Source organism: Parasteatoda tepidariorum, chromosome 12 (genome assembly GCF_982258835.1).
Source record: "Parasteatoda tepidariorum strain Cologne lab strain chromosome 12, Ptep-v5.0, whole genome shotgun sequence".
Lineage (NCBI taxonomy): Eukaryota > Metazoa > Arthropoda > Arachnida > Araneae > Theridiidae > Parasteatoda > Parasteatoda tepidariorum.
In genome coordinates, this window is record NC_141766.1 from 11,367,210 (window position 1) to 11,392,811 (window position 25,602).

Genomic DNA, 25,602 nt, shown 5'->3' on the forward strand with positions numbered 1-25,602 from the left:
AGTGTCCTTTCACAGAACTTGTTCTTTTTGCACGCATGCAGTAAACATGTTGTTGAAATTCTTAAATTTCACTTTTTGTAGCTTTAATTAAACGACTTTGAAATAGTTTCGCCTGTTTTATAATTTAAATACTTTCTAATTTTTAGATGTAATACACTAGGGAAAATGCATTATTGAAACTACCAGAACATGGTAAAATTTACCGCATTTCTGACTCTATCAGAACATCTAAAAGCACTGACATTTTTACTGAAGCAGTATTGTAATGATTTTGATATAATTAAAAATATGGTTTTATAATAAGTGTTAAAATTTGGTAAATGTGGTAAAATTTTGAAATTTTATCATGATATCTTAGAGCATGACATAGAAACCATTTATTCGGTATTTTGTAATATCTCAGCTGACTTCACGAAATATAATATTAATTAGTAAAATACTTGTGAAGAATTGTTACTCGTTCTTTAATGGATAAAGTAATTTAGTTAACAGTAATATCAAAAATTCTGTTGTTATTATTTCAATTTAAACTTTAAAAGATTTTTCTTATTTACGGAATCTCAATCTTTGCAGAAACTAAATTTTACAGATTGTTTTTACTTTTTGAAAGACAAAAAAAAGGTTTCAAGCAGGTTATTTTTTAAATATTATTCCAGTTGATTCTATGATTTCATATACACTGTAAAAAATTCCGGATCAAATTACGGTAAAAAGCACCGGCACTCATTGTTTTTCACCGTAAAATCCTTTTTTACCGGAGCATGTTACGGAACAAAAAATACGGTAAAAGATGATTTTACGGATGATGCACCTAAAATGCCCGTACTTTTTACCATAATTTGATCCAGGTTTTTTACAGTGTGCAAATTATTATTAAAGAATTCTGATATAGCCATTAATGGATTACATGACATAGATCATAAATATAACAAAGATTCATTCGTTAGCAATCCATTCTAAACCTAAAACTAACTAAAAGAAAAAATATTTCAACTGTAAACCTTTCGGTTTACACAGACTATCTGCAGAATCAGTTTAAAACCTGCGAATTTCCGTTACAGGAAAGAAAGGTTAATGCTCTGCTTTTCCCAACAAAAGCATTCTTTTACTCTAAAAAAGAGGTTCAATAGTTTAAAAATAATTTGTGGAAGTTCTTTTATTTCAAGGACAATCAATACTCAACAGTTCTGAAACTGTATAAGACGGAAAATTGATGAAAAGATGAGGGTATCTAAACTATGACTTGATAATGGATTACTTATTTCTATCCTACTTTTTAAATAGTTAAGTCTTGTTCGTTTGTTGATTTATATAGTTAATAGTAGTTTTTAAAATGAATTAAGCTGGGAAATTTTTTTTTCTTTGCATTTATACAAATACTCGATCTTGCCTGACTCCGGGGGGGGGGGGGGTTCCAAATCTGAAATTAGTCTTGCTCTGAATTTTTTTTTATTGACATTTTTATTGTTCTTTTTTTTTTTTGAATTGAACAAGTTTAAAAACGTTATATATAAAAGGGAGTTCACGTAAATGTTACGAAAAATTCTAGGGGAGATACGAATTAAAATAGCATAAGAACCCATGCCCGGAAATGTACGCGGTTAGGGACTTTTCCCAATCACTACCTGTACAAAAGCACACGAAAAAACAGTTCATCATATGGAAGTGCCCCTAGCAGCGTATGGCATTTCCGGGCATGGGTTCCTCTGCACTTTTAATCCTGATAATGTGTTCTAACTCTCCTAGAAGTTTGCCGTAACATTTATACGATCCCCGGTTATAATTATCGTTTTTTAACTTGCACATTTCGACAAAAACTAAACAAAAAAGACTGTTTAAAACAATTGTAGCTTGGAGAAGGAAATTGATTGATTGAGCGAACTGATTTAAAATCAGGAGAGTGAAGTATTCAAGATCCGTTAAAAAAAACTTTTAAAAAAAAATACTGTTTAAAACAATTGTAGCTTGGAGAAGGAAATTGATTGATTGAGCGAACTGATTTAAAATCAGGAAAGTGAAGTATTCGAGATCCGTTAAAAAAAACTATAAAAAAAAAAATACTGTTTAAAACAATTGTAGCTTGGAGAAGGAAATTGATTGATTGAGCGAACTGATTCAAAATCAGGAAAGTGAAGTATTCAAGATCCGTTAAAAAAAACTAAACGAAAAATACTGTTTAAAACAATTGTAGCTTGGAGAAGGAAATTGATTGATTGAGCGAACTGATTTAAAATCAGGAAAGTGAAGTATTCAAGATCCGTTAAAAATTCTCATACAATGGAAAACGAAAGAAAACTTATGCCCCTGCGTTATTTGTTAATTCTAATGAAATGTGTAAAGTAATGTATGTTATAATGATAATATACAAAATATTAATAAATCATTGTGACTTGACCTTTAATGCGTTACTTATCTTTATTAATAGTAATAGTAAAGATTCATTCAATATTAACCCACTTTAAACCACTAAAACAGTTAAACTTCAACAGTTAAACTTTTTGTAATTCTTATATTACTCAGATTACCTTCAAAATCATTTTAAAACAAGCAAATTTTCGTTAAAGGAAAGCAAGGTTATTGCACTACTGCCACTTACGAAAGCTTCCTTTTACTCCATAAGAGGAAAAATAGATTAAATAGTTAAAAGATAGCTGATGAAGTTTTTTTATTTTATTTCAAGGTCAATCAATGCTCTCAACATTTCTGAGATTTAATTTATTTAGACAGAAAATTGATGAAGCAGATGTCTGTAATTAAACTATGATTTAATTAGAGATAATAGATTCATACACAGTTCTATAAAAAATTCTGGATCAAATTACGATATATAGTACCGGTTGGGTGAATTATCTGTAAAATCTATTTTTACCGTAAAATATTATAATGTAATTTTTACAGTAATATTTATTTAATTAGAGTGATTCAGTGATTTTACGGTAATTATTGCTGCAAAAATTACGGTTTATAATTTTTATTCCGTAACATGTTCCCTTAAAACTGGATTTTACGATAAAAAGTACCGGCACCCTGATTGCTGGTACTTTTTACCGTAATTTTTTACAGTGTACTCTTTGAGTATTTATAACGTGTTTATTGAGCCAAAAAGAAACTATGCAAACTCTAAATTATTTTTATTGTAATCATCGGATTTTCACGTACTAAATGCCAATTTTAATGGTTTGAAGGATTGTCCTCAAAAACTCTAATTAATTAGTACTAACGATAAATTAAATTTCAAAAGTAAGCAAAAAAATGCTTTTTTTTCTAAATAAAGTAGCTTTATTCAGATTTTGCAATGTATAATTGCAGTTTTAATAACAATGGAATTGGAAGGATGAGTAAAATAGTTAAAATTGTTTAATGATAATTGTTAGTAGTCATTATCAGGTAAACTGTAAAACATTCCGGATCGAATTGCTGTATAAAGTGCCAGCACTTAGAGTACATCATTCGTAAAATCCATTTTATCACGAAATCCGTTTTAACCGTAAAATGTCAAACCGTCACTTTTAGAACGATAATTAATTAGGAAGATTAAGTAACTTATTACTGTAAAAATTACGGTACATCAGATTTTTTCCTTAAAATGCTCCAGTAAAATTAATAAAACCAAAATATACTGTAAAACTAAAATAGAAGGTTAATAAAATCTAAGTAAACCGCATTTAAACAGTCCATTTGATAATTTTTCCATTCATATGGTAACAGTTTACAGGAAATTCTAGTTTTCAAAATTATAGTTCTTATTATTAGACATTTAGTAAAAAATACAAAACTAAAAACATACATTTAAGTGAATAAATGGTTGGTTTTTATGCTATGATCTAAGGTATTATGTTAAAATTACCAAGTTTTACCTCCTTTACCAAATTTTATTTACATATATATTATAAAACCATATTTTTCCCCCGTGCCTAATTCAAAAATTTGGACATGAATAAAGTAAGGAACATTTGTTACAAGAGTTTCTTTCAAAAAGATTTGCTTACATAATAAAAAATAATAAATTAAAATTTTTACAAAATTTTCAAAATAAGTGGCACAAAATGTTCTTATTTTTAAAAAATGCGCATTTGAAACTAAAAGTTTGAAAATCATTACACATAGCCTTTTTTATCGACATTATTTGTGACTAAAAGGGTTATAGTTTTTATTACCACACACTTAGTAAAAAAGGCAAAACTTAAGAGTAAATATTATTGAATAAATGTTTTTTTATACCATGCTCTAAAGATGATAAATTACCAAATTTTACAACACTTACCAAATTTCATCAAATCTTATAAAACTATATTTTATTCTTATAAAACTATATTTTATAACTATATTTTATTCCTAATTTTACCAAAATCACTACGAAAGCGTTTTGGTAGCCTAACCTTAGAACCAAAAAAGAAGATAAGTTTTACCATACTCTGGTAGTTTAGACGAAATGCTTTTTCAGTGTGGTATATAGTATAATGATACTCAAGCTGTGGTAAATTATAACATATTCTACTATTTGTCGTAAATAGTAACATGATCTACTTTTCCCGATTAATAGTAATGATCTATTATTTATCGTAAATAGAAACACGATATATTATCATAACTAAATAGCAACATGATCTACTCTTTCTGGGTAATAGCAGCAGGATCTACTATATGTGGTAAATGATAGCATGATGTACTATCCCTGGTTAATGGCAACATTATATACTATCTCTGGTAAGTAGAGACGTGAATTAATTTCACAACCCTTTAAAACAATCATTTTTAGTATTATTTATTATTTTAGTATTTAGTATTATTTAAAACTCAAATGACTAATCTTCAAAATTTATACACTTGTTAAAATTGATCCTTAGAAATCAATTAAATTAAATAGTTATTATATTAACAGTCATTTTTAGTATTATTTAATAATCAAATGATTAATCTTCAAAATTTATACACTTGTTAAAAAATTATCCTTAGAGATGAAAAAAAGTGAAATAGTTATTATATTAACTGTCATTTTTAGTATTATTTAATAATCAAATGACTAATCTTCAAAATTTATACACTAATTGAAAATTTATCCTTAGAAATCAACTAAATGAAATAGTTATTATAATAACAGTCATTTTAGTGTTATTTAATAATCAAATGACTAATCTTCAAAATTTATACACTAATTGAAAATTGATCCTTAGAAATCAATTAAATTAAATAGTTATTATACTAACAGTCATTTTTAGTATTATTTAATAATCAAATGATTAACCTTCAAAATTCTTACACTAATTGAAAATTTATCCCTAGAAATCAGCTAAATTAAATAGTTATTATATTAACAGTCATTTTCAGTATTATTTAATAATCAAATGACTAATCTTCAAAATTTATACACTTGTTAAAAATTGATCCTTAGAAATAAAAAAAATGAAATAGTTATTATATTAACAGTCATTTTAGTGCTATTTAATAATCAAATGACAAATCTTCAAAATTTATACACTAATTGAAAATTTATCCTTAGAAATCAAATAAATGAAATATTTATTATATCTCAACTTAAAAGCACCACATCTAACTTCTGACATTTTGGGTTACGAATCAATAAGAGCTAGGCTGGATTAACTTTCTTTTTTGAAGTTAGAAAGTATTAGATCAGGATAAAACTATTTCTCGCTTGTTACAATAAATGTATTTTTGTTTCTTTTTATTTAAAAAAAAATCATCTAGGTGGGTTAATGAACTCAAGTTCAGTGATGGTTACAGTGTTTGCTGCTGGGCAATCGTTACCACGGCAACCTGATGGGGTTGCGCCAGAAATTAGTATGAATTGTTGCCACCATCGACTGTGCTTATAGAAATTAAAGAAAGAATATGAATACCTGTCACCGGCAAACGATCTTATATGTTTGTGTTAAGCTAATTAATTATAAGATACAATACTCTTAGGGGGGAAATAACCGTAGTTGAACCAATATTAATTCATATAAGAGGAACTATGGTTTTGTTGCAAATTGATATGCTTGAATGATAAATATAAAATATATAAGTAAAAAATATATGAATAAAATATTTCGCAAGTTTATATGCTTGAAAGATAAATATAAAATATATAAATAAAAAATTTATTAATAAAAAATTTATAAATAAAATATTTTACAAATTTATGTATTTGAAATACAATTATAAAATATCTAAATTAAAAAATATATAAATAAAATATTTTACAAATTTATGTATTTGAAATACAAATATAAAATATCTAAATTAAAAAATATATAAATAAAATATTTTGCAAATTTATGTAATTGAAAGATAAATATAAAATAAATAAATAAAAAATGTATAAATGAAATATTTTACAAATTTATATGTTTGAAATATAAATATAAAATATCGAAATTTGAAATATAAATATAAAATATTTAAATTAAAAATATATAAATAAAATATTTTACAAATTTATGTAATTGAAAGATAAATATAAAATAAATAAATAAAAAATGTATACATAAAATATTTCACAAAATTATAGGAGTGAAAAATGTATTAATTTTTTCTCCTTCTTAGCATTCATAAATATAAATAGAGAACCTAAACAGGGTAGTAGAGTAAGGCATAACTTAATAAATTTCAGAGTTTAATAAAATATGTTTAAACAAAAGTCGTAGCAGAATTTCCGAATAACCTATTCTAAGAAGGGAACAAAAAAGCATAACTTAAAGATTCCACTAGCATACAAATTTAATATGAATTTTGATGTGCAGTTTTTTTGACATAGTTTACTTAAAGAGCAAACGCATGATAGTGGGGTCACCAATGTTATTCAAATTTTGCCGTGATTGGTGCTCTTTTGAATTCAATTTTGTTTTCTGTTAGTTCATGGATGAGTAACTCAGAAGTAAGTAATAAAAAAAAATAATCATCTAGCAAACAATATTAAATATACTACTTTTCTCTTGGTCACGATGAGGCTGCTTTTTATTTATTTTCTTTGTGTACTATATTCAGTGGATTAAAATTCTAAGAGTTATTTCAGTTCGTAAAAACATTGATAAAAAGCCTTTATAAACGTTACTTGTATCAACTTAATTGATTGAATAAAGTGTAAATTTTATGATTTGTGCTGAGTGAGCCTCAAGCCGTCACCGGGGGTTGAACCCTGGTCTGCAATGATAATTCAGTACCTTAACCGCTGAACCATCACAGCGATATAAAGAAGGTTTTTTTTTAACTGACTCACCTTAGTAACTATCTACTTTTAAAAATTTCCCAAATAGTTTAATGTTTGTACACCTGGAAAATATAAACGCACACCCACTTCCAATTTTCTGACATCGGATAATCAATTTTCTATTAAACAAATAATAAATAAAAGTATTTCTATACTAATAGTAAGTAAAAATCAGAAACAAAGTAACTGTTTTAAGATGGCCGGAAGGCGATTTTCCGATTCAGTGGCTTCTAACGACCCACTCTCTTGTTGGGCCTTTTTTTTCATAAAAACATCATTTTTGACTTTTTTATAGTTCAGGTAGCAAATTTTAAATGAAATAAAAGCTTACATTATAATTGCGACCAACTGCAGCGTGGAAGAAAATCTCCAATCTTTGATCATGTGTGATTCATAAATTGTGTGAAAGGAATTGTTTATGTGATTTTTTAATCGCATTCGTACGAAATACGAAGCGAGATTCATAAATAGCTTGTATATAAATCGTAATGTATGATTTAGAAATCGAGGCATGCATTTCTTAAATCACGTGGATACAAATTGCGATAAATAATTAGTAAGTCTATCACAACCATTTTGTCTCCTAATTCATATTATGTAAACAAATCTGTAGATAAAAAAAAAACATCTACATATAAAAATAAAATATTAGGTATTGGAGCTATTTTCATGATTTTCACAAATTATAATTCTTCACCACCATCAAAAAATATGATTCATCAAACATTAAGAAATTGAATGAAAAAAATCATTTAATTTCAGATTTCGTCTTTTTTATACCCTTTTGTAACATTGCCAATGAATTGCACCCATTTTCACGAAACCTGAACATGTATGGATTTCTTAAAAGATAAATAATGAAAATTTTATCTTTTAGAATGGTAAAAAAAAATTGAGGTCTGTAACTTAAATCGCTTTGAAGGCAACTTTCATTAAAGAGCTAGTCTGTCTTAAACCTTAAACAGTTTGTCGACCTCATTTACTGTCAAACATGGCAAACAGTTTCTGTTTCAAACTAACTGTCAACATCAAGTATTGCACGCAAAGCAAGCACTTAAACAGGTTGACTTCCTTTAATTTTACTCTGCATGGATTAGATCCTTAGAAGCGTGAGAGAGATGTAAATCTGCAGAGGAAACAACGAGTTAAAGAAATCTCTAAGATGGAAAGTAAATTGACCCTCTACCACGAATTGTAACTTTATAACATCCTGCGGTTTTCATTGTCATTTAACTGTTATTTATTATGTACCTGTCCAATTGTGGTCTACAACCTGTAATAGAAAAAAAAATCAATTAACTCGTTAGTGACCTTTAAATTATATCAAATTTAATAAAATACTACTTTTGAGAGATTTTTTTTACGATGATACAATTTAATTTATAAAACATAAAAAAATAGAAGAGAAAATGTTTAATAATAAATACGCCATATTTATCAGAATAAATAATTTAGTTTTAAAGCATTTTTGTATGAGCAATAACTGTCCTGTGTTGCTAGTAAGTTGGGATTTCACATTTTACGAGACAATTTAGTTTCATATTAGTTAATGAAAAATTTATTTATCTATCATATACACTACCAAACAATAATGGAAGCAATACTAAATTTCTCAAAAAATAATTTGAGGATTATTTTGTAACCTAATCAATCAAGTATAAAATCTACTTAGAAAATTGCTAGAAACTTTTTAAATTTTCAATATATTCAAATCGAACTATTTCGACAGTTAGAAAAGACGATACGATTCGCTACAAAATTATGAAAATATTTTTTCTGCGCATGCGCATTGAAATAGAATTACCTTAAATACTCTTACCTTGCGCCTTTACACTATTTTAAACGATTTTACATTTTAAAATTCTGATTTTGTTATTAATTAAAAGTTTCTCCAAAAAAAATTTTTATTTTGTTGAACATTTTGTTACAGCTAACGAACGTTAGACAAAAAAAAATTAGTCTTTAGAAAAATGTCCCTATCTTCATAAATATTTAAGTTAAGTTGCAATTCTTACAAACAACAACCAAAGTAATCGATGCAAGTTACAAATTTATTGCAATATTTTATGATAGGGTGTTCAAAAATACTTATTTTTGTTCGTAATTTATCGCCTGTCCCTTAAACCTATGAAAGCTTTAATATATTATCTTGCAAATTCTTTGACTTGATTATGCAGTGCTATGGTTTAATTTGATGGGAAATTTTCTTCAGTTTAACAACCTATTAAAGTTACAATAAATTTACACCATATTTTGATTGAAAGTACGGATATTTAGATTAAACGTAAAATCGATATAAAAGGGAAAGAAAACTTAAAAAACTAAACTTTTTTTTTAAGTTTGAGAGATTATTTTTCCATTAAATGATTTTGAGGAAGAAAACTCTATTAATAAAACATGCACTAATGAGAAAAAACTAATGAAAAACTAAATCAAGTATGAATTTCAATTAATAAAAGAGAAATTAAAAAAGCTAATCTTTTTTTTTTTATTTTAAAAGGCTATTTCTCCAGACAATGGCTTACGAGGAAAGGTTTATTAATGAAACATGAACTCACGAGGAAAAATTATTGAAAAATATGAATTATACTTAAGTCAAATATAAATTATACGTTTTAATATAGCATTTAATTATCAATTTGATTCATTTTTACACACATATCTCCAGTAGTTTACCCATGCAACATTTTTTTTAAAAGATAAGAAGATTCTAGATTAAATTTTTCGACTAGAATTTCACTTGCTTGAACTGACAAACACAAGCTTTGATAGTATCATTAAAAAGAAGAAAAAAAAGAAACAAAAACAACTATTTAACTCAAAAGCCAGTCTGTAATAAATGCTCCCAATGTTCAAGTAACCTTATTTTTCTACTGCTTTTAGTATCATCCTTAATTAAGCACTTTAAACTTTTTTCTTTTTAAAACAAGAAAAAGAAAGAAAAAGGAAAGCTCTGAAGAAGGAGTATTCTATTTTCAGCAACGCGGGTGGTTGATTTCATTTGTTAGTATTTGTTTTTCCTGTGACCTTTTTTTTTCCTTCGTTTTCTTTTTTATTGAAGAAATATTTATTTTTAGAAATTATATGTAGCGAGTGTTGTTTCAATTCTGCTTCTTAAATAAGTTGAAAATGAACGACCTTCACCTATGTTTATTTGGCTTTTAAAACATATTATGCAATTTTTTCTCGTATATATAAATACTGCCTTTAGTTACTTAACTTCTAGTTAGGTTACTTCTCGCATATATAAGCACACTGTCTTAGGTTACTATTCTTCTCGTTAATTTACTTCTCGCATAAATAAATACTGCCTAAGGTTTAGGTTACTTAGGTTAGGTACCTAAGTTTAGGTACATAAGTTTAGATACAGATAATAATTTCATGTGATTTTTTTTTTAAAATACTTTTAATTTAAACTTCTAACTTTATTATATTTTTTAGCTTAAGCAAAAGATAATATAATATTCATATAAATCAATTAGGTTGTTTACGTCGTTTAAAATATTTCAAAAATGAATTAATTATGGTAGTGCATTTAAATAACTTATACTTTAATAAACAAATAACTTTAAATAACTTATTTGCAGGGCAGTATTTGAGATACATTAACAACATTTACCATTTAATAATATTGCTATATTATTGTTTTATTTTATAACCAGCGTTGAACCTTATTCTGAGTTTACGACTATTGATGTTCAACTCCGCACCCTTGTAATTTTGAGCCCAAACCAGAAGACAAGAGAACTTCTGGATCAAGCACTGGGACAAACTAGCCTTCGTGGAGAACTTTTTGATGGAACTAACCCGCATTTGCGTTACATGGTGAGGAATACCACAAAAACCACCCACGGTTAGCCCGATGGCAAGGTGATTCCAACCCAAGATCAGTCTATCATTGGAGATATTCTACGTCAGTATTTTTGGTCGGTGAAATCTGGATGAAGAATTCGTTTTTACCAGCCACCGCTGGGATCCGAACCTGGCACACCTCATTAGGAAGTGAACGCTGTATCCTCCCTCTGAGCCGCAACGGGTCAATATTACTATATTTGTAACAAATAAATCATTGCATTAATCATTGCATTTTTCAATCAATTTAATCAATACTATACCAGTAAAAAGCAGGATTATTTACATTTGTCTTTTATTTAACTAATCAGCATATGTTCACTGTATTTAATCATTTAAATGCTTATGTTTTGTTAGATTTTGCTATTTAAAGATATTTACATATTTCTCTTTATCTTTGCAGATTTTTTGGGATTTTATAGGCTGTAAATGAAATATATAAATGAACAACTCATGTGAACCTATAGTAAGTGTTATTTTTTAACTTTTTTGAATTTTTTTTAATGTAGATAAGTAAACTGTAAAAACAATTATAATTATTTTATCAGATATAAATTCTTTATTCTTTGTTTTATCCTAGTTTTTGCGTTGTCTTATTTACAAGAAAAACTTTTTTGTTTGACTTCAAAAATTATATCACGTGACACTAAAATAATGAAAGTTAAATATTCAAACCTAAATTTCATTGTGTTAAAAAAAGTAATTCAGCTACGCAAAAAAAAAAAAAAAAAGCATGTGCATTTAAAAAACGTTACATATACATACATATACTTATTTCTTAAGCATATACGTTTAGAAAATCGCTTAGAAAAACAAATGAAAATAACAACGTTGTTCTCTTTTAGTAAAAAGTTAAACTTTCACCTAAAACGGGAAATGCTTATTAACATTTTATGAGAAAAGCAACAGAGCACTAAAATAATGATATTAAAAGCTCTAAAAAGTACTCTTGATATATTAATCCAGTACTCCCTTCCATCATTTATCATTGTATCATTTTTAAATTATTATTTTGATCTATTTAAAATTCAAGAATGAATTAAATTGTTTTAACTTTCCCTTTTTTATGCTGAAATTTTAAAGAATTATTTTTTTTCTCTAACTTTCAAAAAAAAATTTACCTATATTTTATTGTGCTTATAATGGAAGACATTGAGATTTTTATAAATATTTTGCTAGCCACGATAGAAATACATCTACAGCAATATTCATATACCTAATTATCTACTGATTTTAATTTAAACTGATATTAAAAATATGATAATGAGTTACACCATGTTACTTTATATGGATAAATTTGCTAAAAATATACGGATGCAATTATATGAAACTTCTAACGTCAAAAATTGACATGTTAATATCCTCGCGTTTTGTTCATATCAAATTGCATTTTGAGTGATCATTAAAAAATGGAAAATATTAAAATGGAAGTGCTTTCCTCGAAACCAATTACTGAATTTTTTAAATACAAGAATAAAGATAGTTAACGCTGTCATGGCGAGAGATAATTTCTCAAGTGATGTTTATCACAAAATTATTTATAGACACATAAAGTTTTGATATTCACAAATAATATTAACATAGATACAATATCTGAAAGATTATTGTTAAGAAAGATAATTTATCGTCAAGTGCTAGTTATCAAAAGATTATTTATCGACTCAAAGAGTTCTGATATTCACAAATATTATAAACTGATTTACAATATCGTGAAAATTTAGATTATCGTCACGAAAGACAATTTATCGTAAAACGATATTTATTGCAAGATTATTTATCGAACCAAAAAGTTCTGATATTCACAGATAATATTAATATGGATACAATATTTTGAGAGTTTAAATTATCGTCACGAAAGATAATTTATCATCAAGTGATATTTATCACAAGATTATTTATCGACACAAAAAGTTATAATATTTATAAATAAAGATAGATTCAATATCTTGAAAATTTAGATTATCGTCACAAAAGATAATTTATCGTCAAACGATATTTATTGTAAGATTATTTTTCGAACCAAAAAGTTCTGATATGCACAGATAATATTAATATGGATACAATATTTTGAGAGTTTAAATTATCGTCACGAAAGATAATTTATCATCAAGTGATATTTATCACAAGATTATTTATCGACACAAAAAGTTATAATATTTATAAATAAAGATAGATTCAATATCTTGAAAATTTAGATTATCGTCACAAAAGATAATTTATCGTCAAACGATATTTATTGTAAGATTATTTTTCGAACCAAAAAGTTCTGATATGCACAGATAATATTAATATGGATACAATATTTTGAGAGTTTAAATTATCGTCACGAAAGATAATTTATCATCAAGTGATATTTATCACAAGATTATTTATCGACACAAAAAGTTCTAATATTTATAAATAAAGATAGATTCAATATCTTGAAAATTTAGATTATCGTCACAAAAGATAATTTATCGTCAAACGATATTTATTGTAAGATTATTTTTCGAACCAAAAAGTTCTGATATTCACAGATAATATTATCATGGATACAATATTTTGAGAGTTTAAATTATCGTCACGAAAGATAATTTATCATTAAGTGATATTTATCACAAGATTATTTATCGACACATATAATTCTGATATTCATAAATAAAGATGGATACAATATCTTGAAAGTTTAGATTATCATAACGAAAGTTAATTTATCATCAAGTGATATTTATCACAAGACTACATACAAAGAAAAGTTTCTAATATCCAGAAATAATATCATACATTGTTTTGAAAAGAAACATGCAAATAGCTAATAATTATATCCGAATATAAAGTTTTTTAATGTATTATTTTGAAATATTATTTCTTGATGAAAAAAAATACCCCTAAAATACTTGAATAGTGTGGCTTAAGTACCCAAAAAAACTATTTTAATGTATGCACACTTAAAACAAAAGATTAAAGATAGATAAGCAACACCAAATGATATGATGATTAATTAATGCTAATAGCATGTTATGGTGTTATCATTAGTGTCATACATATTGTCAACCCTGCATTAACCATTAAAACCATTTCATTGCTTCTACGTGAATACGCAACATTAAATATTAAAGTGATTAATTAATGTTATGTAATAAGCTGTTATTTTAATATCAATTTATAACAAATTAACTTACTGATAAAATAATTTTTACATAGTGTATTAAAGCAAGACTTGTAGAAAGGCATTTCTCAAAAAAATTACTGCACCAATCTGATTTCCGTCTTCATGTTTATTATTCCAAAAGAGCTTTTTTAACTTCCTGGTGATCAGCAATAAAAATGATATAAAGTTTTATTACGATATAAGGTTTAAAATTATTATAAATAGAATTTTATTATTTTGTAATATCTTTTTAATGTTTTTGATAAACTAAAAATAACCATAAGAGCAAAAATCATTGGAAAAATATTATATTTGTTGGAACACATTAATATAAAGCCCAACGCTAAATAATAATTAATGTTAATAGTATATTTTGGCGTGCAATTAATATCATATATACTATGAAAACTAAATGCAATAATGCTTTTAAGTGAATACGAAGCATTAAATGTTATAGTCTTTAAGTTATATTAAGTAATTACTAGAGCTGGAGCTGGGCTATATCGTGAAATATCGATCTTCTTTAATTATCGTGATTACGATGTTTAAAGTATATTCTCATGATTAATTGTAAATACGATATATATTGATAAAATATCGTGACTAATTTACCTTCTGTGTAGAAAGAAAAAGAAAACATTTTGTTTCACTACAATGTTTCACAGTAGCGTTATGGAAACTGAGTGGAATTGGGCAAGACGAATCATAAAGGTGATTCAAATCATTAAAATTAAATCAATCATGTGATTCATATTAGTGATTCGAATCATTTGCCTTGATTCAAACCAATTAATCTGAATCATTTGAATCGAATCTGTGGATTCAAATCAGTTGATTCAAATCACTTCTAAATTATGAATACAAAAGAAATACTAAGCATAAGAAAATGTATGATGATATATAATATATCGTTAGTGTTTAAAGCATATTCTCGTGATTTATCGTAAATACGATATCTATTGATAATTATCGACAACGATAAGGGCCGATAACTGTCGACAAGGGTGAATGTCAATAATTATTGACATTGATAAGTATCGTGACTAAATTAAGAATAAAATCCCTTTTGCGTAGAAAGAAGAGAAAAACCTTTTGCTTCACTACAATGCTTCACAGTATCATTATGGCGACTGAAAAGAATTGGGCAAGATGAATCATAAAGGTGATTCAAATCATTAAAGAAGATCAATTATTATGTGATTCATAACAGTGATTCGAATCACTTGTATTGATTTAAACCAATTAATATGAATCGTTTGAATCGAATCTGTGGATTTGAATCAACTGTTCTGTGAATTCAAATCACTTCTAAATTATGAATACAAAACAAATAATAAGCATAAGAAAATGTGTGACGATATATAATATATCGTTAATGAAGAATGCATTAATATTTGAGGTAGAAGTACTTGAATGTTTCATTTATGCAAAAATCTGGAAAAGTAAAGAGAGTTTTTAACTGTTAACCAGTTTAATAGAGTTATTTGAATTGAATCTATGGATTCCAATCACTTCTGGTTCAGAATGCAAAGCAGACAATAAGAAAAGTAATATAAAACAATGTAAATTATATCGTTCATAAGAAAAGTAATATAAAACAATGTAAATTATATCGTTCATGATGAATGCGTTTATGTTTAAAGTAGATACATAAAGTAGATATATCTGAATGATTCATTATAGAAAATTATGTTTTAAAAAAAAAGGAAAAGAGGGATTTTAACTCATAACAGGATTTTTAACTGTTAACTTGTTGAAAAATTTTAATTAATTAGATTGAAAAAGTCGTGATAATTCGTAAATTATTGATATTTTCTGATGGTATATCATGATATTAAATTTTTTAATATAGACCATCACTAGTAATATTTCGAGTTATTCTAAAACATTGTAACTTGTTTACGAAGAAGAACATTCTGGCAAAATTATCGTACTGCATGATAAAAACCTTTCTGTTAAAGATAAAAAATAAGAGAAACATAATTTTGGTTACATAATTTTGGTTCCGTTCAGTTGGTAACGGTTCACTGAAAATTTTGGTATTACAAATTATAGTTCTTAATACTACACATTAACTAAAAGATACAAAACTGAAAAGTAAATTTAACCGTACAAATGGTTTTTATGCCATACTCTACTAAGGTATGATAAAGTTGCCAAATTTTACCATATTTAAGAAATTTTAAAACGCATCATGAAGCAATATTTTATCATTAATTTTACCAAATTCATTAACAAAGCGCTATGATAAAAAATATCGTGCTTTTTAGTGTTCCCATAAGTCAGAAACGCTGTCAATTATACCATATTCTGGTAGTTTTGAGCATATTTTTCTTCTCAGCGTGGGAAATAACATTTAAACGTGTAAAAGAAAATCTGGTAAAATTGCTGTACTGTATGGTAATGACATATCTATAAAAAAAACATAATTCTGGTTAATAAAAAACAAAATATGCGGTATTTAAACCTTTTATTTCAGTCAAAAAACAGTCTCTTAATTTGACAGAAGTATCTTGACATTTTCTTATATAATATTAATAACCATAACTGTATCAGAAAATCTCTCCATCTACTTTTATTCATATTTCTTAAATTGAAATATGGTGGTATAATTACATTTCATTATATAAGGATGGGGAAAAAAATATGTTGCGAAATAATTTTGAATCTTTGTTGCGAAATATAGTTCTGCGAAATTAGTTCAATTATTCACTATAGCTTTTGTATGCAATATTTTTGTTTGTATTTTTTCTATGTACTAATTAATATATTATTAATAGTTTTTTGCAATTCAATTAAAAATATAATTATGTTTTCAAAAATAATTAATTATTTGAAAAGAGGAAAGAGAGTGCTAAATTTTATTGAAATTAATGCCATTTTTAATACTGATATAAATTTTAAATGCTGTATGCATTATGTTACGCAGAAAAAAATGGTAAAATTATTGTAGTAATGACATTTCCGTTAAAAAAAACTTAAATTTGGTTAATAAAACTAAAATATACGGTGTTTAAACGATTTATTTGGTAATTTTTTCCCTTCATATGTTAACGGTTTACCGGAAATTATAGTTTTAAAAATTATAGTTCTTATTATCACATACTTAGTAAAAAATACAAAACTGAAAAGTAAATTTTACCAGATAAATGGTTTTTATGCCATGCTTTATGGTATCACGACAAAATAACCAAATTATACCACATTTAACAAATCTCAACACATATTGCAAAACAATATTTTATTGGTAATTTTACCAAAATCATTACCAAAGCTCTTCGTTAAAAATTTCAGCTCTTTTTGGTGTTCCTCATGGTGCCACAAATACATTTAATTTTACCATGTTCTGATAATTTTGACAATGTTTTTTCTTTGAGACATGATGGCTCAGGGTATAGAACGTTCGCTTTCCAATGAGGTGAACTGGGTTCGAATCTCAGTCGATACGAATTCCGCATCCGGCTTGCACCGACCACAGTGCTGACGTGAAATATCCTCAGTGGTAGACGGATCATGGATTGACTCGCTGTGGCACAGAGGATAGAGCATTCACTTACTAATGACGTGTGCCAGGTTCGAATCCCAGCGGTGGCTGGTTGAAACGAATTCTTCATCCGGTTTGCACCGACCAAAAATACGGACGTTAAACATCTTCAATGATAGACAAATCATGGGTTAGAGTCACCTTGCCGTCAGGGCTAAAAGTGGAAGGTTCTCGTGTTCTTCCTCTTCGTGTAACGCAAATGCGGGTTAGCTCCATCAAAAAGTCCTCCTAGAAAGCAAATTTCTCCCAGTAATCGATCCAGGAGTTCCCTTGTCTTCTGGATTGGGTTCAAAATTACAAAGCTACGGAGTTGAACATTAGTAGTCATAAACCCATAAAATTTGGCCGGCTGTTCAACGACGGTTATAAAATAAATAATAAAATACTTTTTCTTTTGTCAGTGTGGAGAAAAAAATTATAACATAGTGTATAAAACAAAAGTTTAAGAAAAACATTTCCCAATAAAAAGCATTGCATCATTTTGATTTCCGTCATCATGTTTATTATTCCAAAAGAGCTTTTTTACTTCCTGGTGGCCAGTAATAAAATGAGGGCTTGTGTTTTAAAAGATACGCGCTTCCTTGTCTGCGAATGAGATACGATAATGGAGGCGATAACAAAAAATTGGGTCGCTTAGCGGTAGAGGCTAAGGGGAAAAGCGGAATTTAAGATATAATATTTACGGTGAAAGCTGATGAATGTAGAAAACTGCTGTTTCTATTCAAGCATTTGTTTGTAGAAATTGCTACACTAACACGATTTGAGATCTATGGGAATTGCGATACCTCAAAAAGCACTTACTGCTTGTCCATTTGAAGATTTTTTTTTATTTATAACCTCTTCTTATCTTAATATTATAAATTTATATTTTTCTTAACGTCAGTGTGGCTATCGTAAAAGCAAAATATCTGATGAATTCCAGAAAAGTTATATAGGTGGAATCAGTGGTCGGAAAAACTACATTACTTTTGTAGTTTACTACAGCTAATTTTGTTACAAATGTAGTTAACTACAACTACTTTTTTTTTAAATTTCATGACCACTTTAGAAATTTGTAACTACTTCACTACTTTTAGGAGACGAGCTTTGATGGAGAACTTAATTTGCACCAATGTTTGTTTTTTTTTTCGATTCAGCTTTAAATTTACGAATGTCAATTTTACTTTCCTTTTAACTCAAAATTTCTGCATTGTAATTTTCTCTTAATTTGTCTCCAAATTTACGAATCTTAATTTTTTTCTCCTTTTACCTCTAAATTTCTGTATCTTAATTTTTCTCTCGTTTTAACTTGAAGCTTTTTTTTTCTTTTTATTTATGACCTTTTCTTATCTTAATATTATAACTTTATATTTTTCTTAGCGTCAGTGTGGCTATCTTAAAAACAAAATATCTGATGGCAACGTGCATTCCAGAAAAGTTATATAGGCAGACTCAGTGGTCGGAAAAAACTACATTATTTTTGTAGTTTACTACAACTACTTTGTAATAAATGTAGTCAACTACTACTACCTTTTTTTAAATTTAGTGACTACTTCAGAAATTTGTAACTACTTCGCTACTTAAGAAGACGATCTTTGATGGAGAACTTTTTACACCTATGTTTCTTTTTTTATTTTTTTTTATTTTTGATTTAGCTTTAAATTTACGTATTTTAATTTTCCTTTCCTTTTAACTCAAAATTTCTGCATTTTAATTATTTCCCATTTTAGCTCCAAATTTCTACTTTTTAATTTTTCTCTTAATTTGTCTCTAAATTTACTTAATTGTTTCTCACTTTACCCCTAAATTTCTGGGTCTTAATTTTTCTCTCGTTTTAACTATAATTGCGTGATTTATTATCATACTTAATACATAATTTATGGTGAAAAAAATTATTTTAATATAAATAACTGTTACATTTTAGAAGAACATTGAGGTCACTCTGTTACAAAAAATATTCTTTTTAAAAATTAAAAAATTTCGTGAAAAAAATTTTTTCACAAATTTTTTTTATATTCCACATTTTATTTTTAGCAATTAAAAATAAATAGTAAATATGTATGATACTTTTCAAGAATGGGGTTTCATTTTCAGAACTTTTTGTTTATTTTGAAATAAAAGCTGAGATTCTTTATACAATCCGTGACCAAGCTATTAGACGCACTCTAAGATTCTATGTAAAATCTTAATTAACAGGTGATACTACACAGCTTTATTATTTTTATGCAGCTGAAACCGGTTTGCACTTGTTTACGTTTGTGTATCAGTAGGTTAACATTGTAATGCAATACGTTGAAAATAAATACAAATAGGAAGTGTATAAAAAATCTACTGAATAAAAACCCTTTACATATATGTTTAAATATAAAAGTTTTGCATATAAAATCGTGCAAAACATGTAATTATTAAAACACTACACTACGTCTAATAGTTTGATCTAATTATTATAATATACTAATATAATACCTGATATAATAAATATTCTATATTTATATAATATATCGTTTAAATTATTCAATCGATGAATTTATATTTTATATTGTCAAATTTAACCAATTGATACACGGACGTAAACAAGTGAAACCAGTTTCAGTTGTGTAAAAGCAATAACGCCGTATAGTATGAGCTGATAATTAAGATTACATAGAATCTTATAGGGTGTCTAATAATTTCGCCAGGGACTGTAAATTAAGTTTAAATCTTTATAGCACATGTATAATTCTTTTTAAACATGGGGGTTTAATTTCAAACTTTTTTACTTATTTTAAAGCAAGTGCAGAGATTCTTTATAAATTTAGCATAAATCTCTATAGTACATAGAAAATGTATAATTTTATACGATAGATAAAATCGAATTGTTTCTTAAATTAACCGTGTACCTGAAAGAATATTATCATATTGGATTTTACTCACTAGTTTTAATATTATATTGTCATACTCGCTAAATTATCCTCAGATTATAAATATTTTTTCTACTTTTGTTTTACTCAACAACTCAATTAATGATCACATTGGATTTTACTCACTAGTTTTAATATTATATTGTCATACTCACTAAATTATCATCATATTATAAATATTTTTTCTACTTTTGTTTTACTCAACGACTCAATTAATGATCATATTGGATTTTACTCACTAGTTTTAATATTATATTGTCATACTCACTAAATTATCATCATATTATAAATATTTTTTCTACTTTTGTTTTACCCAACGACTCAATTAATGATCATATTGGACTTTACTCACTAATTTTAATATTATATTGTCATACTCACTAAATTATCATCATATTATAAATATTTTTTCTACTTTTGTTTTACTCAACGACTCAATTAATCATCATATTGGATTTTACTCACTAATTTTAATATTATATTGTCATACTCACTAAATTATCATCATATTATAAATATTTTTTCTACTTTTGTTTTACTCAACGACTCAATTAATGATCATATTGGATTTTACTCACTAGTTTTAATATTATATTGTCATACTCGCTGAATTATCCTCAGATTATAAATATTTTTTCTACTTTTGTTTTACTCAACGACTCAATTAATGATCACATTGGATTTTACTCACTAGTTTTAATATTATATTGTCATACTCACTAAATTATCATCATATTATAAATATTTTTTCTACTTTTGTTTTACCCAACGACTCAATTAATGATCATATTGGACTTTACTCACTAATTTTAATATTATATTGTCATACTCACTAAATTATCATCATATTATAAATATTTTTTCTACTTTTGTTTTACTCAACGACTCAATTAATCATCATATTGGATTTTACTCACTAATTTTAATATTATATTGTCATACTCACTAAATTATCATCATATTATAAATATTTTTTCTACTTTTGTTTTACTCAACGACTCAATTATATGGTTATTTTTTACTGATCGTACTGTCGTTTTAATGTTTTGTTTTCAACAAGGCCGACATGCCCGGGGCATGTAAAAATTCCTATCAAGCATTTATTTTTAACACCTACATGCCCCAAAAGGCATGTAAATATTCAATTTGAAATACAGCAAAATAACGATTAAGAGCCTCTAAAATATTATCGAAAATCACCAAGATATCGTTCATCGCAAAAAAACGCCATCAAAAGGAGAGGTTAAAAAAATCGATGGTTTTTGTAAAGAACTCTATATTATTGGATTTGATTATAATAATTAGAACTCATATGAATTAAGTAAGCTTTTTCTTTTTTATGCTTTTAGTCGTGTATATTTTTATTTTGAAAAAGTTTACCGCATTCTGAGCATCTAAAATAATTAATAAAAAATATTAAAATATTGTTTTAAAATAAGACTTTTTTTTACTTTACTTTTTTTATATTATCACTTAAATTTGTGATTAAAAGGACGACATAATACACATAAAAGTCATTAAAGTTATTTTTACGATGCAACATAAAGCAATAATCATTAATGTAGGATGTATAGATACAATAATTCTTAAAATAAAATTAGTTTGATAATCAAACATAACACAGCGCCGAGATAATACCAGACGGAAAAAAAATTCTAGTTAAAGCGCTGCACTATATAGTAATGCCATTTCTGTTTTTTTTAAAAATAAAAAAATAAATATTAAATATTAAAAAAAACACAATTTTGGTAATAAAATAAAATATAAGGTATTAATAAAAGATTTATATGGTAATTTTTCCGGTTAATGGTTTCCGGAAATTCTGGCTTTTAAAAGTATAGTTCTCATTACTAAACATTTTGAAAAATAGAAAAGTGAAAAGTAAATTTCAAGAAATAAATGGTTCTTATGCCATGCTCTAAGAAATCATGATAAAATTAACTAATTTAGCCATATTTACTAAATATAATCACAAATATTTTTACAACTTTTTAATGTTCCCATAGAGCCAGAATCATGGTAAATTAAACCATATTCTGGTAGTTTTAACCATGCTTGCTTTTTCACTGTGACATGAATCTGACCTAAATTTTACAAAATCGAATCAGATAAAAATTAAGTATTATAAAATTATTCATCATTGAAATATCTTTAATGTGCAAAATCAATTGATTATAAATTTTTGAATATGAATAAAAAAAGAAATTTCAAACTACTTTTTTTTGGATTTAGAATCTTAATAAAAATATAATTCAGATAATCAAACGGATTTTTAGACTGTTTCTTTATAATGAAACTTTTAAAAAAGTTGATAGTAATTAGAAAAATACATATATGAAAGAGAAAACGATGTCCCATTTTCGTCAAACGGTTAAAGCAAATAAAATCGTTTTCTCTCACTAAAAATGACTTTAGAAATTTACGAATGACAATTCATTATTTGCATAATACCAAATTTTCGAAAACTTTTGCAGTGCGCTCAAATCTCTTCTTATTTATACCTAATTTATTCAAAGTTACAGAATAAAATATTTCTTCAGCCAAGTGATGTTGAAGGAGGAATGAAACGTCATCCGTGTTAATACTTTCTGACCGTAATAATTATATAGCAAATCTTGCTTTATGACAATGTTTCAGTTCTTAAACCTTAAAATAAAAAATAAGAAACGATGTGGAATCGATTGTAACTTTTAAGAAGGTTTTGTGAAGCGACATGTACTTGTAAAAATCGATCGTATTTGGTGCCCGCCTATAGGTCTCCGTATAGCGTCGGTCAGTGAACTTTTCACCCTGCTTTATTAGACCAATATTCATTTTATCAGTGCCGTCACTATTGTTTTTACATAACAACATAGAATGGGGGCTTTTTCTATCATAATTTCACGAAAGAATTATAGCTTTGCATGGCACATTTTATTCTTTTTTTTTTTTTCATTTCTTATCCTTGCGTAGAAACTGTGACCTAGTTCAAGATATTTAATCACATTTCACTTGACAGTTGCATATGATAACACCGTAAGAAATATTTAACGTGTTTACATTAAGCTATTTTTTCTATGCATGTATGAAGCTAAAATCGAAATACGTTGATGAACTGTGATTGAAATATCGCCATCAGTGATTTGCGAATTTGGGAACTTTATATATATATATATATATATATATATATATATATATATATATATATATATATATATATATATATATATATATATATATATATATATATATATATATATATATATATATATATATATATATATATATATAAGTTCAAAATGTAGAAAAATTATAGACATATGAAGAAAAAAAAAGGAGGGGGAATAATAAGTTAAAAAATAACAAACAACAGTTTTTTAAAAAAAAAAAAAAAAAAAAAGGATGAAATTTTATTTAAAAAACCGGAAAAAAAAGATATAATCTTTTCATCAGCCCACACGATTATATCCGCAAAACAGAGTGCTTTCTGATATTGTATCAATAAAGCCATTGTTTTTCTTAACTTTCTTCGTGTTTTATATATATGTATACACAATAACGAGACTAAGAGGAATAAAGGAAAAGAGAGATTAATAGAAGAGATAAATAATAATAAGTTTTATTATTGTATACACTCACACTATTGTATTGATATATTTTGCTTTGGCTATATTAATACAAAATTAGAAAGCACACTTTTCGGCGAATATGATCCTATGAGCTGATGAAGAGTTTATATCTTTTCCTAGTTTTTCCACTTTTCAATTCTTTTAAATTTTCTAATATTTTTTTAAAAGCTATATTATTTATTAAAAACCTTTCTCTTTAATAATATTTTTTTCAATGTTTTCTTTATATTTTTAACCATTGTCCCTTTTATATGAATGTATTTTTTAACGCTCTAATTACAAGCAATGAAATATCGCCATAAAATATCCCCAAAAGAATCCCCTAAGAAAACGATCCCCCGTATCAGTGATCGATGTATGTTGTTTCGGTGTTTGACTTTCGCTTTCGTGGTTTATTTTGTGTTTTTGTCACCAAGTAGCATATTTACGTAATTGTAAACATTATACTTTTTCTACTTTGTAATTTTTATTTAAATTAGTTTATTATATTTTTTTTTATATCTAAGAAAGACATGCAAACGGACCAGAGAAAATTGGCACGGACTAGTAATATCATTTAGTTGCTAGAGTGACTAATTGTTTTTTTAATTTCTACCTCTGATTAACCCTTTGACCCAGATGAGTCACCGGAGTCCCTTTCATCTATGCTTTTTTCTGGCATTCAATGACCAACAAAAATATATTTTGGTATTTTTCAGTTATAAAAAACAGTTTAAAAGTTATTTAAGAAATCTGTTGGATTCTCGCAATTATATTTGTACTAAAATATAAAATCCCCAAAAAAAACAGTTTGGAATTTTTTTCATTCATATTCAAAAATCTATCAGTAATTCATTTTTTAAATTAATGAAATTTCAATGATGAATAACTCTTTCTCTTAGATCTAAATAACTGCAAATAAGGGGAAATTTGAAAAATTGTTATTTGGTAGTGAGCCGTGTTTGGAAGATTTTACCTTTAATGCAGAAAAAAACACCGGTATTTCATAACCATAAATTATTAAAATGCTAAATATGGAATTTTCCACTTATTTTGACTCAAATTGATGGAATCTTTTTGGCAAGGCCAACTGGAGTTAGAAAGACCCCGACTAAGATGGGCGGATTTCCTCCAATGGGACTTTACCACAATCAAGGTCAGAGACTGGAAAGCCGTGGCACGCAGAAGGAAGGACTGGTGCAGTCTTCTTGAGAAAGCCAGGATCCACCCAGGACTGTCGAGCTACTGATGATGATTATGATTGATGCGAATTAATAAAAAATATGTTTAATAAAAATTCTTCGCTAAATGGTTAAAACCTTGCTCAATGACCTTATACAACACAATCTCATCAAGTTTATAAAAACAATAGGATTATAATCATACTTTAAAAAGAATTT

The 25,602-nt window shown here is 26.6% G+C and overlaps 1 protein-coding gene across 1 annotated transcript in view; it reads left to right on the forward strand.

Annotated features, from left to right (window-relative positions):
* Positions 1 to 25,602, forward strand: part of LOC107443800 (solute carrier organic anion transporter family member 74D) — a 160,478-nt gene that overhangs the window by 77,061 nt on the left and 57,815 nt on the right. The window contains exon 3 of the mRNA XM_087156017.1: positions 11,466 to 11,528. Within this exon, the coding sequence (XP_087012143.1) occupies positions 11,505 to 11,528 (24 nt within the window). The 5' untranslated portion in view covers positions 11,466 to 11,504. The remainder of the gene's footprint in view (positions 1 to 11,465; positions 11,529 to 25,602) is intronic.